General features: G+C 44.7%; 1 protein-coding gene across 1 annotated transcript; it reads right to left on the reverse strand.

Moving 5' to 3' along the window:
- Positions 1 to 1,700: 1,700 nt before the first annotated feature.
- SLC25A5 (solute carrier family 25 member 5) lies at positions 1,701 to 4,331 on the reverse strand. Its single transcript, XM_056125736.1, has 4 exons — positions 4,221 to 4,331; positions 2,803 to 3,289; positions 2,436 to 2,576; positions 1,701 to 2,100 (listed from the first exon to the last, which is right to left on the reverse strand). The coding sequence occupies exons 1-4, from the start codon at positions 4,329 to 4,331 to the stop codon at positions 1,943 to 1,945; spliced, it is 897 nt and encodes a 298-aa protein (XP_055981711.1). The 3' UTR covers positions 1,701 to 1,942.
- Positions 4,332 to 18,123: the final 13,792 nt, after the last annotated feature.

An 18,123-nucleotide genomic window follows, 5' to 3' on the forward strand; every position in this document is an offset into this window, starting at 1 on the left:
TAGGCCTGGCTTTGACTCCAGGTATTGCATGGTTCCCTGAGCTCTGCCAGAAGTGACCCCTGAGCACCGAGCATGGAGTGTTCCTGAGCACTGACAGGTATAGCCCCCCCAAAAAAACCCAAACTGTCCACTTTTAAAGAGTAAAACTTGATGTTTGTATCTATGTAGCTAGGCACTGGGAAGCAAGTGGGGAAGTACTTAATCATCGTGATACACTATGGCCAGGGGCCACACCACTGAAACTTCTGGTGTGTCCTGGCACTAATGAGATGCCCTTAACCATGCTGTGTGCAATTCTTCTTGGTAATGGGCTGGACCCATAATATCATATTGCTTTTCTGAGCCCTAATCAAGACTGAAATTGCAAACATGTTCAAGTGGATTCCAAATAAGAGCTTCTCAAAAATAACAAATGGCCTCCATTGTTTGGGTTGATTCTTATCATATTTGATAAAAGGCACATGTTCCACTTGCTTGTGCTTCAAGGTTCCCTGTAGCTGTTTGGCACTCTTTGGAATCTCCCTAAGCAGAGTTCTCAGTACTGAGTCCACATGCCAGCCAGAATCCTCCATTTGGACCCAGATTAGATCAAAGCAGGAGTCAGGTAGAAGGCTGACGATATAGTTTCTTTTTTTGCTTTTTGGGTCACACCCAGCGATGCACAGGGGTTTCTCCTGGCTCTGCACTTAGGAATCACTCCTGGCGGTGCTCAGGGACCATACCGGATGCTGGGAATCAAACCTGGGTTGGCCGTGTACAAGGCAAACGCTCTACCCGCTGTATTATTGCTCCAGCCCCTGATGATATAGTTTCTTTTGTGGGGACACACAGAGTTTACTCCTGGCTCTGCTCAGAGGTCACTCCTGGAGAGCTTGGGGGACCATATGGAGTGCCAAAGATTGAACCCAGGTAAGACAAGTGTTCTATCCACTGTTATTACTCTGGCCCCCGTGTTGTTTAATTGAGATGAAATCCCCATAACCAGCCATTTATTTTAATCTTGGGCCTCCTACATGCAAAGCATGGGTACTAGCCCTTTGAGTTAGGACCTGATTTCCATAAAACACCACCTATGAGTGTACAACTCCACTTCTATTTATTTTCTCCTCCAGTTTTGATTGAGGCACTGTAATTGACAACAGTTTCATGCAGAGTATATTCTGACATGACACCCACAGGTGTACCCTCTTCTCCACCCATGACCCTATCCTCTTCCATCCCCAACCTTCCTCCCACTTTCTATTTGGTTTTCCTCTTTTTTTCTTAGAGGCCACACCCAATGGTGTATAGGTTACTTTTGGTGGGCTTCAGGGACCCTATGGGGTGCTGGGGATTGAACCTGAGTCTGCCACATGCAAGGAAATCCCCTATCCACTAAACTATCACTCTAGCCCCCATTTCCTGATGAATATCCATGAGACTAGAAAAGGAAGGCACATAGCTTGGGAGAAAAGCCCATCCAGCTTGATCAATGGCTTTTGGGTGCGCTGGGCCTGCATCTTATTCATTTAATGTGTTGGGGACATGGATACATCCCACAACAAAGATATTCTTTGAAAATGCTTTGACTGTAAATTGGCCTGAAAAGAAAGCTCTTGAACTCAGGAGTGAGTACAATGTTTACTCTCAGGTAACCGTTGCTAATCCACAAAAAGAATGATCATATAATAAAAGAAGCTAGCAGCACACCGATGTGTATCTCAGATATTTTTTATTTCTTCAAATTTTGTTATTTATCAGGAGTGACTGAAATAAAAAATATAATTGAGTCCCATCATCGTTGTGGAAATGGCTTTGCGAGAGATCTGGTCAGATGAATATTATTGCTTCCCATTTTCAACCAGTCTTAAGTTGCCACTGATAAATAGACAGCAGTTGAGAATGCTCAAGTTATGTTACATAATACAACATGCCTGCTCTGAGGAGAAACCTAGGAAATAATTTATGTGTACTTCTTGATCTCATCATACAAAACAAGCACAAAAGCACCCCCCATGCCTCTTAGTACATTGGACCAGGCACCCTTGAAAAAAGCTTTGGTTCCTTCATCACGAGCAATCTTCCTCCAGCAGTCAATTGTGCCAGTATACATGATATCAGCTGCAAAGAACAAAGACATGGAGCTGGTGAGCAAAGGCCGATGAAAAGTGTTAAGATTTACTAAACTAAACCAGAGTCCTCTCAGGACTTAGGAGCAGCCTTTTCACTACTGGCAACATCAGGGATCCAACCCAGGGCCACACATAAGTGAGGCATTCCCTCAAACCCTGAGCTACATCCTCAGCCTGCATTACTTAAAAAAAACCCAACTTTTATAACTTCACAGAGACCCCACTGATTACCAGCCCAAGAGGCTAACAGACTGTGATGGCCAAAGTCAGCCTTGGAGTGGGTGTGGCCATAGCCCACCCTCAGCTATTTCCCCTACAACTTACTTCCTTTGCGCCCTGACTGCATCATCATGCGACGACGAACTGTGTCAAATGGATAGGAAGTCAATCCAGCCACCGCAGTGACAGACTGTGCAATCATCCAGCTGACAAAGATGTGAGTATTCTTGGGATCTGGAAGCATTCCTGAGAAGGGAAGGGATAAAAGAGATGCTTTACCAAACAGGAAAAAATGCTACCACCATCGCCATCAAGTTTTATTAACTCCCGCTCCACAACCCCCTCCCACCTCATCTATACTGGATGACCTTAGCTTCTGAACAATTAGCCAAAACTATTGCTGGCTACAGGAATAATGATTTTTCCCCAAATGGTCCCCTAAGAACCAAGCTTCCAGCACTTGGGAACTTACCCTTTGCAGTGTCATAGATTCCAAAGTAGGCAGCTCGATAGATGATAATACCTTGCACAGAGACATTGAAGCCTTGATACAGGCCCTTAATCCCGTCAGATTTAGAAATCTTAACCAGACAATCGCCGAGCCCTTTGAATTCTCTCTCAGCTCCGGCTTTGCCCACATCGGCAGCTAAACGGGTACGGGCAAAATCAAGGGGATAGACAAAGCACAAGGAAGTGGCCCCAGCGGCACCCCCAGATGCCAGATTGCCAGCAAAGTAGCGCCAAAACTGGGTTCTCTTGTCTACACCACCTAGGAAGATCTGCTTGTATTTATCTTTGAAGGCGAAGTTGAGAGCCTGGGTGGGGAAGTATCTGATGACATTGGCCAGGTTGCCACGCCAGAAGGACAGGACTCCCTGCTCCTTCGGGATACGAACCACGCAGTCCATAATGCCCTTGTATTGCTTATCAGCTGTGATTTGCTTACTGGCATGTTGTACCTGGAAGACAAAATAGGCAGCCAACGGGAGGGTGTGAATCACAAAGGGAAAAGGGTAGAATCTTGAACATTGGCAGCCCCTTCCCTACAGACCTATTCATCTTCATCACACAGGCGGTGCCTTTCCTAACCCCGTGTCACTGACCCAGGTGGATAAGTGATCAGCAGGAGTTGGGAGGGCCCCCAACCCCCCCCCCCCCTCCAGCGGACCTATGACCTTTGGACCCAGATGGAAAATCATTTCCTGGGATCCAGATTCCGAAGCACGAGGGCAAGTTCCTCCGAGGGTGCGGTCACAGAGGTGACGGTCACATCAGCCTCTGTCCTCGAGAGTGGTGCTCTGTGGCTTTGGCCTCTCCTAGAGGTGACTCTAGGGGCGCCCCCCTCACACTTCCTGCACCGCTCCGGGAGCGCCCTCTAGAGGCGGCGCGGAGGAGCGCCGGCGGCCGCGCGGGGGCGGACGCTGAAGGCACATGCGCTTCCCGGCGCCGGCTTCCGGCCCGGGCGAGACTGAGCGCCGCGCCGGCCGGCCCGCATGGCCGCCCCCGGCTGCGATCTCCTTGCCACGACCTTGGGCGCATCGCCGAAGGCAGGTATTCCATTTTTAGACGCCGACTCCAATGTTCGGCCCTTGACCCCCAAGGCCCGGGCGGCCCCATCCGAGTGGGCTGCCCCCTGGATGCTAAGGCCCGCTGTTCCTCTCTTCCTCCATCCTCGACCCCTTTGTTGAGGCAGAACCTCAGGTCACTCAAGCCAAGTCCCCTAAAGTGCTTTGGCTTCCACCCTGCGCCTCCCAACCCCTCCCGCCACCACTTCCCACGATGTGTCCCAAGAGGCCGCTCCTTGGCACTCTTGAGGCACCGCACTCACCGCGACCCCCTCCCCCCACAACTTGGCAACTTTCTGATCAACTTTGGGGTCCCAGGACGCACCTGCAGCAGCAACTTGACCCGCTCGATGGGCGCTACCGCCGTCTTCGAGATGGCTGCAGCCACTCCACCGGCCAAGAAGTCCTTGGCGAAGGACACGGCAGCATCTGTCATGGTGAATCGAGAAGAGGGGAACAGGCGGCTACGGGACACAGTAGAAACCGGCTAGAACTCCAAGGCTCTGGGGCGGAGCGAAGCAAATGGCCGATTTATATAGGGGGAGCCGGCGCCGGGCAGCCGGCGTCGGGGGCGGGCCGGGGCGGGCGCGGAGTCCCGGCGCGCGGGGCGCGGGCCAGCTGAGTGGCTCAGGAGCGCGGAGGGAGGAGCCGCGGAGTCGGGCCACGGGCCGCCCTCCGAGCCGCACAGGCTTGCTTGGGGGCTTCTGACCTGGCCCAGGAAGGGGGAAGCTCCAAGGGATACCCAGGACCTGGACACTGGACCGTGAGAAGGGAGAGAGAGGTCACCAGGCACCTGGACAGAAAGCTCGACAGCAGGGTGGGGACTGGGATGAAGCACAATGTGTAAGGGGACGCCACCAAAAGTTTGGCAATCAAGACCAGCAGGAATTTGCTCTCATATTTCAGAAACTCCAGATGGACCCGCTTAAGGCTCCCGCCAAATCGTCGTCTTCTTTTTTTGTTTGTTTGTTTGTAAATCAAGTTTCTTTGGAGCGCCCCCGCAGGGGAAGGTTGGGATGAGGCCAGTGAGGCTGGGAGAAGGGAATCCTCCAGGTTCACCAAGCAATCCTGTCTTTATTGGAAATGTGGAAAATGTGTTTATCATTACCTGTGATTAAAAACAATAGTACTTCCTAAAATATAATTTCTCCTGGCCACCAACTTCCTTTGTCTCTCGCTTTTTTCTTACTCTTTACGTGCCCTGGAGTATCACCTGTGAAACCCTTGGAAATGAAGGGGGTCAGTGGAGTGAGGACACTGTCAGCATGCATCAGCTCTTGGTATGCAAAAACAATTGAATCAAGATCTTGCTGGGATTTAGCAGAGAAGTGTCCATAGGATTTGGATGGGAAGGAATATTTTTAGCCAAAAGCGCAATGTAGAAAATGTACAGAGAAGGTTAAAGGGGCCCAGCTGCTAGCTTGGCTTTTGGCTCCTGGGACCCCAGATAAATTAATTTTGGGTTGCATAGATTATTGAACCGCAGGGACATTTAAGGGACCAATGGAATTACATTGACAGCCACTGTGTCAAAGAACACATAAATCTCAAGTGCCCCTTAACACCTGATACCGGATAAGCATTTGCCAAATACATCCTTAAAAACCCACTTGTTAGGGGCCTGAACTATAGAACAGCAATTTGCCTGGTACAGGATCCGCCTAGATTCAACCCTCAGCTATCTATAGAATCATCCAAGCCCATGATCCCTGAGCTCAGAGCTAGGAGTAAGCCCTGAGCATAGCCAAGTGTGCTCAAAAGACAGAAAAAAATCCTACCTGTTAGCAAAGTTCTCTCTTTTGTGTTTAGAATAGAATCAGATAATGTGACTACAAATCTCAATTGCAACAATGTTTATAAAAATAAGGCAAAGTGTTGTGTTCCGTCCCCAAGCTCTCCCAGCAGAGCCCCTGTGCATGAGCCACGAGCAAGCCCAGAGCAGACAAGTGAAACGGGACAATTTAAACTGCTATTTAAAAAAATCACTGCGGTATGAGAGAAGGAAAGTGCTGAGAGCCAAAATATTTATAATTTATTGCTTATTGCTTTCTTATGGTTTACAGGATAATTATAGGGCAGTGGATATCCCATCTTTAATATTAATTATTAATCTTGTCAATGAACTAAATTACTGTTTTTATATACTACATATATTTTCTAGGTTTCTTGGGTGCTCCCATTGTTAACTAATGTCTTAGTCTATCACTTAGCCTTTTGTGTCCCCCAAATGTACAGTAATTCTATTTCTTGTTTGTACATGCCTGTATTTTTATTACAAAAAATGTCATTGTAGGTAGTAGAGATTCCTGGCCTTTCAAATATTGTAATGGAAGCAAATGGATATTTGTACTTAGTTTACTGATTAAAAATTTGTTTACAGAAAAAAATCAGGCAAAGTGTTGAAAATTGCCGTTGTAGGGGCTGCAGAGGTAGTATAGCTAAGAAGGTGCTTGACTGGACCGGCTGACACGAGATTCCCTGGTTCTCCATAGGGATCCAACAGGAGTGATCCCTGAGTTCAGAGCCAGGAGTATGCCCTCACCACAGCCAGTTATGGCCCCCATTTTTTTAAAAAAAAAGTTTGCCATTAGAATTGAACCCATATTATCAATTTGCTTGTCTTTGTACAGATTTACTTTTCCTTCTAAGAACCTCAACAATTTGAAGTGATGAGCACTAGTGTTCAAGGAGATCAATTTTGAATTCAGCTTTGTTGGTCCTACGGGGAGGAAATCTTTGAACTGCTTAAATGAGAACAGACTCGTTTCTCATGAGCTGATTAGATGCAACTGGATACAGAAAGAAGCACTGGATAGAGAAAGGGGCTTGCAGTACAGTTCCAGAGAAAAAACAGAGAATAGTTTATGTTCTTTAAAAATCACTATTACCTCCCTCCATCTCGATTGGTGAGAACATTTAACATTAAAAACAAAATCTACAGAGCATTTTTAGACAGGTGGTTTTTAGAATCTATTTAAAAATAAAATTCATCTCCTATTTTGCCTTGATATTCTGATAAAAGCAGCTTGTTCAAATGTTAATTACATTTTAATACTTCACCTTCACTTCCCTATCCATTTTCAACCTTTTTCTGGCCACATCTCCCTTTCAGCCTGATGCTCTGTTGTGTTTTTATATATTTGGGGACCCTCACCTGGTAGTGCTCAGGTGCTATTCCTGGCTTTGTGCTCGGGAGTGACCTTTGGTATTGCTCAAGGTTCATATACTATGCTGGGGGATTCAAACGGGTTGGCTGCATGCAAGGCAACTCTCATAACTCCTATGCTATTTCTGTGGCCCAGTATTCTATTCCAAAGATCTTTAAAGGATGTAAGGACTTCTGTATTTACTCTTAAGCCAGATGTCTCTTTCTGCTAGGAGATGACCAAATGGTAACTAGAACTTGTTCCCTTTTAAGCTCTGACTGCCTAAATGGAATTTAATTGGTGATAAAACACAAGAAGGTTCACTTAAACATAACTTAATGCCAGGATTCGGCATGCTGCTAAATTCACTGGCTTTAGCATAGCAGGACCTCTGTGAGTGGCCTGTGACCATGTAGATGTCATCCCCAGCATCCGATATAGTCCTTCGAGCATCGCCAGGAGTAACCCAGTAAGCATGGCCATGTGTGGCCCAAACCCCCCTCAATAAAGATGTTGCAACATTTTATTTATTTAATGTTTTGCTGGATCACTGTGAAACACACAGTTACAAAATTGTTCATGATTGGGTTTCAGTCATGCAATGTTCCAATACCCCATCCTTTCACCAGTGTACATTTCCCACCACCAATGTTCCCAGTTTCCCTTCTGCCACCAGTCCCCGTCCCCTGCTTCAGCCTGCAGGCACTTTTCTTTCTCTCTTTTTCCTTCTGGACTTTACAGTTTTCAAAACAGGTACTGACAGGTTATCACGTGTATCCCTTTACCTACTCTCTCTCAGCACTCAATTCTTGTCCAGAGTGATCATTTCCAACTATCATTGCCATAGTGGTCACTTCTCTTATCCTAACTGCCCTCTTCCTGCCCTTATACTTCCATTCATGGACCAGTCTTCCTGGCCCTTGTTTCTACTGTCCATGGTTACTAGTCTTATAGGTTTTTTACATATCCCAAAGATGAGTGTAATCATTCTATGTCTGTCTCTCTCCTTTTGACTCATTTCACTAAGCATGATACACTCCATGTCCATTCATTTAAGAGCAAATTTCATCGCTTCATTTTTTTCTGGTGACTGCATAGTATTCCATTGTGTAGAGGTACCATTGTTTATTATTCCAGTGTCTTTTCTGGGGCACTCTGGTTGTTTCCAGGTTCAGGCTATTATGAATAGTACTATAATGAACATAGAAGTGCAGGTGGCCTTTCTTTTGCGACATTTGTGTGTGTGTATGTTTTGATTTTTTAAAATTTTTAATTAGTGAATCACTGTGGGGTACAGTTACAAATTTACATACTTTCATGTTTCTTTTGCAACAGTTTAATGTCTGAAAGCTTAAAAGGGAAAAAGGGGCCAAAAGATAGTACAGTGGTTAGGGCTCAATCCAAGATGTACTCAACTTGGGTTTGATTCCTGGTACCAAATACTACCCTAAGCACCATCAGGTATGGCCCTGGAGGCACTGAGCACTGCTGGGGTGTCCCGGGTATCCTTGGCACTGAAGGGCCCGAGAATTACTGCATCCTTTGTCTCTTGTGCTGAACTGACCATTAGATTGGCCAAAAATTGCAAGTGGGGCCCCCACATCTTCTGAGCACCACTTGTGATCATCCCCCCCCCCCACCAATAAAAAAGGTAAAAAGGGGAAAATCCCAGAGCAAGAGTCCAGGAAAATGGAGAACAATGTTCATGATAACAATGATGATATTGTTAATGATTTCTGGAATGACAATTCATTAAAAATTTGTTCCTCCAGTGAGGCAGGCATAGTGGAGGCTGTGTGTTTGCAACTCTTATGATTCTGTAAGTACTACAGAATATTACGGTAATTAAGAAAGAGGAACTAGGGGGCCCAGGACTGATTGCTCAGTGATAAAATGTGCCTGCCTTCCAAAACAGGGGCTGGAGAAATAGCACAAAGGTTAAGGAATTTGCCTTGCATGCAGACAACTCAAGTTCAATCTGGGGTGGCAGAGCGTCTCCCAAACTCTGCCAGGAGTGATCCCTGAGCACAGAGGCAGGAGAAAACCCTGAGAACTGCTGGATGTGATCCCCAAACTAAAAGACAAAAAGGTACTGGCCTTGCAAGTGTGAAGCTGTGAGTTTGACCTTCTGGGGCTCCCTATTTGTACTCAGTGTGGCCCTCGCAAATTTACAGTCTGGGACCCCCGACCACAGCACCACAACAGTGCTGCATGTGAGCACAATAAAGATCAGAACTCCCAGCAAGTCCCACAATCAGTTCCAGATGTGACCCTGGTAATTAACACAGCACCATCATTGAAGGGAAGAGAGAACATGAAAATTAAAAAGGAGGAACTAAAGCTAAAACAGTGCCTAGTAAATCACACACACATATACACATACAAACACAACAAGGAAGAGGATCAGAATTTACACAGACCGGCTCGGTTTTCTATTTGTCAACATGTAGAATCTGAATAATAAAGTGGCAAAGTGATGTGGGTGGGTTATTTATTTATTTTTTTGGTTTTAGAGCCACACCCAGCACTGCTCAGTGATTTCTCTTGGCTTTTTGCTCAGGGATCACTCCTGACGCGGCTTGGGGGAACTTATATATAGTGCAGAGGATCAAACCTGGGTTGGCCATGTGCAAGTGCTTTTCCCCCAGATGTAAATGTTCATAGAAGCAGGAGAACATGATTTTATTGAAAGGAATTTTTGGATTCTGGGAGAATTGGACTTGTAACTGGCATCTGGTGAAAAATAGACAAAAACACAACGACAATAAAATGCAAACCCTAGTTCAAACCCTAGGAGAGGAGAGCATAGTGTGATATACCAAGAAGTTATAGCCTGCAATTCATTGACTGGAGAGTGAAAATGAAAGTGATTGCAGTTTTGGAAGTAGACACTGCCACCCCTTTCAGAAAAACTATGAATATGACTTCATAAAACCTCCAGAAAGGCAAGAAATGGCGACCAGAGAAACCATTTGAATGCTTGCTGGAAGTTTCAGTATTCTGGTAGCTACACATTGATTATATTCTGATTCTCTTGCTGATAATTATCGTTCTCAGAACACAAAAGAAGCAGTGAGGTTAATTGCTAAACTGAGCTGAATCCTGTGATAAAAAAGATCTGGTTGAGCAACGTAAAAGTGACAAGAATCTTAAGGATAAGCATGAGACCATTTGAATCCCTTAAACAGAAGAGTACTGGGTCTGACTAGATAGTTTAACTAATCTCTGCATACTGTTTGTGTGTGCACACGTGTGTCTTGTGTGTGTTAGACTTTAAAGGGATCAGAGAAAGGATAAGTATGATCTCCTGGACAAACATCAAAAGAGGAAGCTAGTTCAAGAAGGCAAAGGAGTCCAGAGATAAATTTAAGACTTGTCCAATTTGGAAAAAATTCAATGAGAAATTAAAAAGGGAGAGATAGCTAATAAAGAAAGTATCCTCTCTAGGCTATACTCAGAGGAGCTCAGATTTTGAAAGTATGCATACACAAATGATGGAAGGAGGAACAGGCTTCCATGGACAAAGACCAAAGTGTATCACAAATCTCTAGGATCTGAGTCAGAAAGGCTAAAGTCCAGAAAACACACACACACACACACACACACAGTCACTGTCACTGTCCTCCCATTCATGGATTTGCTTGAGTGGGCCCAGTAACATTATGAGACTTGTGTCATGAACACAGTTCATGAACATTCCATGAACTGTGTTTGGTATATCAAATATGTCATGGGTAGCTTGCCAGGCTTTGCTGTGCAGGCGAGATACTCTCAGTAGCTTGCCGGGCTCTTCGAGAGGGGTGGAGGAATTGAACTCGGGTCAGCAGTGTCAGCCGCATGCAAGGCAAATGCCCTACCCGCTCTGCTATCGCTCCATTCCCCCCGCCCCCCCCCCCCCACACCACAAAAAGTGGGAAGGTTTGGGGCCAGAGCGATAGAACAGTGGGGAAGACATTTGCCTTGCACATGGCCGACCCAGATTCAATCTCCGGCATCCCATATGGTCCCCCAAGCACCGCCAGGAGTAATTCCTGAGCGCAGAGCCAGGAGTAAGCCCTGAGCATCGCTGGGTGCGACCAAAAAAAAAAATCAAAAAAGGGAAGGTTCACAGGCTAGAAAGATAGTACGGTGAGTAGGGTGTCTTATTTTGTTTGTTTTTGGGCCACACCTGGCAATGCTCAGGGCTCTGCACTCAGGTACTTGTGGAACCACATGCGAGCCAGGAGTAAGTCCTGAGCACCATCAGGTATGGCCCCAAATCAAACCAAACTGAAACAAAACAAAACCAAAAAATAAATAAATAAAAGAACAAGGAAGGATCACAATAAAGGGTTCTAATGTTCTTTTTTCTTTGGGGGGGCACATCTGATTTTGCTCAGGGCTTACTCCTGGATGTGGGCTCAGGAATCACTCCTAGGGGGCCTTGGGGGACCATATGGGATGTCGGGGGATACAGCCTGGTTTGGCCACATGCAAGATAATACACCCTGCTCCAGCCCTTCTAATTTACTTTATTGCTGGACCTTTGGGCTGGAGTGATAGCACAGCGGGTAGGGGTTTGCCTTGCACGCGGCCGACCTGGGTTCAATTCCTCCGCCCCTCTTGGAGAGCCCAGCAAGCTACCAAGAGTATCTCGCCTGCACGGCAAAGCCTGGCAAGCTACCCGTGACGTATTCGATATGCCTAAATCAGTAACAACAAGTGTCACAATTTGTGTGACACGTTACTGGTGCCCACTCGAGCAAATCAGTGAACAACAGAAGAACAGTGCTACAGTGCTACAGTGTTGGACCTTTAAGGATGAGGATCTGGAACTTGAAGGCACTTATGTGCTCTCTGGGTCTTAGTTAACCGATTTGGCAATGTTCCCAAGTGCTAATGAGCCTTAAGTTGCTGTAGGGGAATTCTTACTTCTATTTGGACTTCTTTTGGTCAACTGATATTGTTTAGATGCAATGTTTAAGAGGACATTAACAAACTGGGATATATTTAAAGAAGATAGGAAAGTAAAATGCTTATACATCATGTCATTTGAACAATGGCTACATGTATGAGATACTTAATTGAGAAATAACTTTGGGTAAAGTGCTTGTCTTATACGTGGCCAACCTTGGTTTGATTCCATGAACCTAAGCACTGCCAGGAGTGATCCCTGAGCAGCAAAGAGCCAGGAGTTAGTCATGAGCACAGCTGAGTGTGGCCCATTCTCCCCTCACCCAAAAGAACCTTGGGTGAAAGAGGCACATCATAATGCTTTGTAATAAAAGGATTGTTAGTAGATGAAAATTAGACATTCTTTTTGGGGATAGGGAGGCAGAATTTGGGCCTTATTCTCAGGTGTTCAGGGGCTATTCCTGGCTATCTGCTCAGGTGTGACCCTGGAGGTACTGGAGAAACATAAGTGGTTCTGGTGATCGAAGCGGAGTCAGCTGCATGCAGACAAAGTGCTTTACCCCTTAGTACTATCTCTTTGGCTTACAACACTTGAAAAAACTTATAACACCATGATTTACAAAGTTGTTCATAATACATTTGTTTCAGGCATACCATGTTCCAATACTAATCCCACCACCAGTATGTTGTTCCATCTACCAATGTCCCCAGTTTCACTCCCAGCCCCCCAAACATGCTCCCTTATAGCTGGCACATAAGAAATTTATTTCATATTGCTTGTTACAGCAAAATGACAAGTGGAATTATCAGAAAACATATCAATGAGAGTCAATTTGTGATCTTTGGTTAATATCACAATGGTATTTCTAACATTATTTTCTGAGGATTTGCAGAGCTGGTTGGTGCTGGTTGAGCCTTCTGTGTACTGTTTTCACTCATTGAGCTTGGTAGGCTTCTCTGTAACTTTCCCATAATATTTGCTGTGCTCTGATTGGGCGGTAAGTACTGTGAAATTTGGAGTTTTTCATTCATTCCAGCTTTACTTAAGAAAGGTAGTAAACACCCAAGAATAGCCGAGATAAGTACCAGGAGGTTCACTCCATGGCTTGGAGGCCAGCCGCACATTCTAGGGGAAAAGGCAGCTCAGATAGAGAAAGCACCAAGTAAAGGGTGTTAGGAGGATCCTCCCAGGATGAGAGATGCATGCTGAAAGTAGTCTATAGACTGAACATGATTGCCACTCAATGCCTCTTTTGCAAACCACAGCACCCAAAAGGAGAGAGAGAACAAAAGGGAATGCCCCGCCACAGAGGCAGGATGGGATGTGGGGATGGAGGTGTGGGAGGGATACTGGGATCATTGGTGGTGGAGAATGGGCACTGGTGGAGGGATGGGTACTCAATCATTGTATAACTGAAACCCAAGCACAAAAATTTGTAAGTCTACAACTGTACCTCATGGTGTTTCACTAATAAAAAATTAAAAAAAAGAGATAAAACTGGAAAAAATAAACACTTCATAGATTTTTTTAAAAAAGAAAGGTAGTAAACCAGTTGTCTGTTTGAAGTATGATTCTAGTCTGTAATTTGATCATTACATCACAGACTATGTGAGCAGGATTTAAGGACTGAAGAAGTCCTCAGCAAATATTTCCAGGCCTGACTTGCATTTGCAGGCTTGCCTTGCATTTGCAATATGAAAGGCTGTAACATCCTGCTGTGTTTGCAGTGTGATTATTCAGGAGAAGTTGTCTGACCATTTGGAATTGAACATGCCCCAAAGAGAACCTCTCCCTAGTTTCAAAGAGAAAAAACAGACATTTACTATAAATACAAGTGAAGATGTGCAGTGTGACAGTTTGATTTATATAGACTATGAAATGACTAGGTGCAGCTAACACCCATCATGCAGCGATGATCCTGCTGGTGATCATGATATGTGTTACATTCTGTGTGTTTATTGGTCTTGTAACTGGAAGTTTGTACCTTTTGACTAACTGCTTCCAATTATGCCTCCCATTACACCCTCTGATAAGCACTACCTAATCTCCTTTTTCCCCTCTGATTTCCCCCCTAGAATCAACACATAAGCAAGATGAGATTTTTTTTAACTTTCTGTCTCATTTCACTTAACATTATGCCTTTAAGGTGTATCTGTCTTACTTGGCAGTGCTTGGGAGATTCTGTGATGCATGTGCTGCATTTGCTCAGTCCTTTTGAGTTATTTTCAGTGGGAGTTTTGTATGGCAATTACTAGCAAGAGAACTTTCAATTCCTTCACCACCAAAACTCAGCCCTTCACCGGTTTTTCCCACATTAGCAAATGACATTGTCTATCTATTTAAGTCAAAAGTCCCAAACCTACGTGCCACTATCACTTCTTGCTTTTATCCCTTATACCCAAATGCTCAGCAAATCCTGCTGAGTCAATCCATCTTGAACCCATTGACTCCTCTCCATCCTAATGTCACATTAGAGTCTAATCCATACTTTCTTTCACGAAGTGCTTGGAAACTTCCAGACTCATACTTGGTGATACTTTTGAGCCTCCAGACTGCACCCACCAAATTTTGGGGGACCATGTGATACCATAGATTAAAACAGGGTTATCAGCATAAAAGGCATGCACCCTAACCCAGTTACTCTCTCTCTAGCCCCTAAGCCAAAATTTTTACTTGGATGTCTCTACCAGTTGCTTAATTGGTCTGTCTTCTCACATTCTTGCTTTGCTCCCCATTCATTACCTATACAGCAATCAGAGAAATATTCTAAAATGAAAATAAGACTTGATTTTTTCTCTCATAGAAACCTTCAATGACTTTCCTCCCCATCCCCACAATTTCGAATAACTCCTAAACTACTTTCTATGGTCCAAATGGCCACACTTGATCTGATCTCTATGCAACTTCACCTCATCTGCTCTCCTGCTCCCTACTGTGGCTGTATTCACATGTTTGCTCTTTAGTAAGTCTTTTACAATGCCCAGGCACACCTGGGCCCTTTCTTTCACTCAGCCAGGAATGCTTTCCTGTTGGTTCATTTTATTTCTATTTTATTTGTTTTTTCTTTTTGGGTCACACCCAGCAATGCTCAGGGGTTACTCCTGGCTCTGCACTCAGGAATTACTCCTGGTGGTTCCTGGGGGCACCATATGGGATGCCAGGGACTGAATCCGGTTCTGCTCCGTGCAAGGCAAACACCCTACCCGCTGTAATATCACTCCAGACCCCGCTGGTTCCTTTTAATCCTTCAGAATCATCTCAGATGTCACGATAAAGTGTTTTTCCCTAAAACCCTGATTTATAATACCCCCCCCCCCCAGTTCTCAAATAAAGCATTCAGTTCATTTCCTTCAGCAGTGCCATCCATAATCACCCAACTCATTGGTTTCATTACTAATGACCAAAAGCAGGTCAGTATTGCATTCCATTCCACTGTTACCATCAAGGGCAGTCATTAAGCAAACTGCTTTCTACCTGCCCTGGAGAAAAGGGGAATCCCGGGAAGCTCATCCTCAGACCAGAACTGTTCTGTGGCCAGGGCAACAGTACAGTGGGTAGGGCATTTTCTTTGCACATAGCCAACCTATCGAATGTAGCCTGCCCACAGGGCAGAGTCTGGCAAACTCCCCGTGGCGTACCAAATATGCCAAATACCAGTAACAATGATGGGTCTCATTCTCCTAAATAGCCTTGAATATAATCTCAGTGCTAGGATGAAAGAGACGTTACTGGGGCCTGCTCGAGGCAATCGACGAATAACAGGATGATGAAATGAAAATAGCCAACCTGAGTTTGACCCCTGGTATCCCATATGGTCACCCTAGCCCACCAGGAGTGGTGCCTGAACACAGAGCCAGAAGTGAGCCCTGAGCACCGCTTGGTGTGCCTCCCCCCAAAAAGTTGTTCTAAAATTAGAATGGGGCTTATCATTTTCCTCAATGTATTGAAAAATCTCCATCTGTCACAAGCAAAGCAACATTCCTCTGTGTGCCAGTAGCAACACCTTACCTGTCTATTACAAATTTGTAGAAGATTCCACAGAAGATTTTATGAGTAGCTCGAGGTTGGCAATTTGAATTTAGTTAAAAATTATTTGGGGGAAGCTTTTAGAACATTAAAGAAGATGCTCACTTCAAGAAGTTAAGAGTAACAAACATGGGGGTCGGGTGGAGCTGTAGTACAGTAGATAGGGCATTTGCCTTGCATGCAGCCAACCTGGGTTCAATCTCCTGAATCCCATCCGGTCTCCCTGACCGGGTATGATTCCTGAGTGACAGAACCAGGAGTAACCCCTGAGCATTGTCAGGTGTGGCCCAAAAACACAGACAAAAAAACCCAAACCAAACAACAACAACAAAAAACAAACATACAAACATGGGAATGGAGAGATAGTGCAAATAACTGGCAAGCACAAGGCCCTGAGTTTGTTCCCCAATACTGCATGATCCCTGGAGTATCCCTGGGTGTTTTCGTGATGATTCCAACATCACTGGAGTGGCCGTCCCTAATGAAAACAAAAGTCTAACAAATATGAACTATTTACTCTGGGTAAATAATTTATTAACATCCACCCTTCTGCAGATTTCCCCCTAAAAGTCACAGTCTGCCAAAGCAGCTGAGAAAATGAGTTAGTTGGATCTATTTCAATAAGCTACTACTCTGAGTTTAAAAATTTTGACCAGACCTAGAAGTTAAGGACAGGGGTTAAATTTAAAGGACAGAGGTTAAGAAGTTAAGGATTTAGAACTAGAACTACAAGTTAAGGACAGAGGTGAAAAGACTTGGGCATTTGGGTGGTGGTAAAGGTGTAATAACTTTTTTTTTAATTACTCACTGTGAAATTTGAAGTTATTCATGATTTGGTTTCAGGCATACTGTGTTTCACCACTGATATGTTTGTTTACCAATTGTCTACTTCCATCCAACAATGCCCCCTTGCCCATTTGCTTCCTACCCACTAGTCTACTTGTACACCAAAAAATAATTTTTAGTTTGTTTTTTGGGCCACACCTGGGGCCGACTCCTAGTTCTATGCTCAGGGCTCACTCCTAGGAGTGCCTGGGGAACATACGTGGTACTGAGATCTAACCTGGCTCTGCAGCATACAAGACAAGCATCCTATCAGCTCTAATGGCACTGGGCCCAAAAGCGTAAGTGTTGACAGTATTGTGACCATGTTACCTCAACAACAAACACAGTTTGCTTATACACACACACACACACACACACACACACACATATATATATATATGTATATATATTTATGCGATTGTCTGAGGAATCAGTCGGGATGGGAGATGAGTGCTGAAAGTAGATAATGGACCAAACATGATGACCTCTCAGTGCCTCTATTGCAAACCATAGTGTCCAAAAGTAGAGAGAATGGGGAATATCATCTGTCATGGAGGCAGGGGGAGGGTGGAGAAGGGGGGTATACTGGGGAGATTGGTGGTGGGGAATGTGCACTAGTAGAGGGATGGGTGTTTGATCATTGTGTGATTGTAACCCAAACATGATAGCTTGTAACTATCTCACGGTGATTTAATAAAATTAAATATATAATATATATATGTCCCAGAACCTATTTGTTTGGTTTCTAAATATCTTAATTGAGGTAGTTCATAGTCACAACTTCATATCATGTAATTTTTAAATGCACAGATGTACACTGTTATGAAGTACAAGGATATAAACGACATCGAAAGCCCAAAGTGAAGTAATCCTGAGATTTTATTTAAAATATATAGTTGAGGGGCTGGAGTGATAGCACAGCGGGTAGGGCGTTTGCCTTGCACACGGACGACCCGGATTCAATTCCCAGAATCCCACATGGTCCCCTGAGCACCACCAGGGGTAATTCCTGAGTGCAGAGCCAGGAGTAACCCCTGTGCATAGCCGGGTGTGACCCAAAAAGCCAAAAAAATATATATAGTTGAGATGATTTACCTGAAGTTTTTTGTCTGCCTAATTTTCTAATTAGGGGCCATAGAGATTTTATAGATAAGGTGCTTTCCTTGCACAAGGCTGATCACAGTTCAGTCCCCAGCACTGCATATGGCCCCCAGAGCAACACTAGGAGTGTTCCTTGGGCACAGAGCCAGGAATTCGCCTCAAGCACTATTGGACTGTGGCCCAAAATAAAAGTAAAAGAAAATGAAAAGAGACTCATTTTAAAATTTGGTATGTGT

The sequence above is a fragment of the Sorex fumeus genome, unplaced genomic scaffold (assembly GCF_029834395.1).
Source record: "Sorex fumeus unplaced genomic scaffold, SorFum_2.1 ptg000058l, whole genome shotgun sequence".
Classification (NCBI taxonomy): Eukaryota; Metazoa; Chordata; class Mammalia; order Eulipotyphla; family Soricidae; genus Sorex; species Sorex fumeus.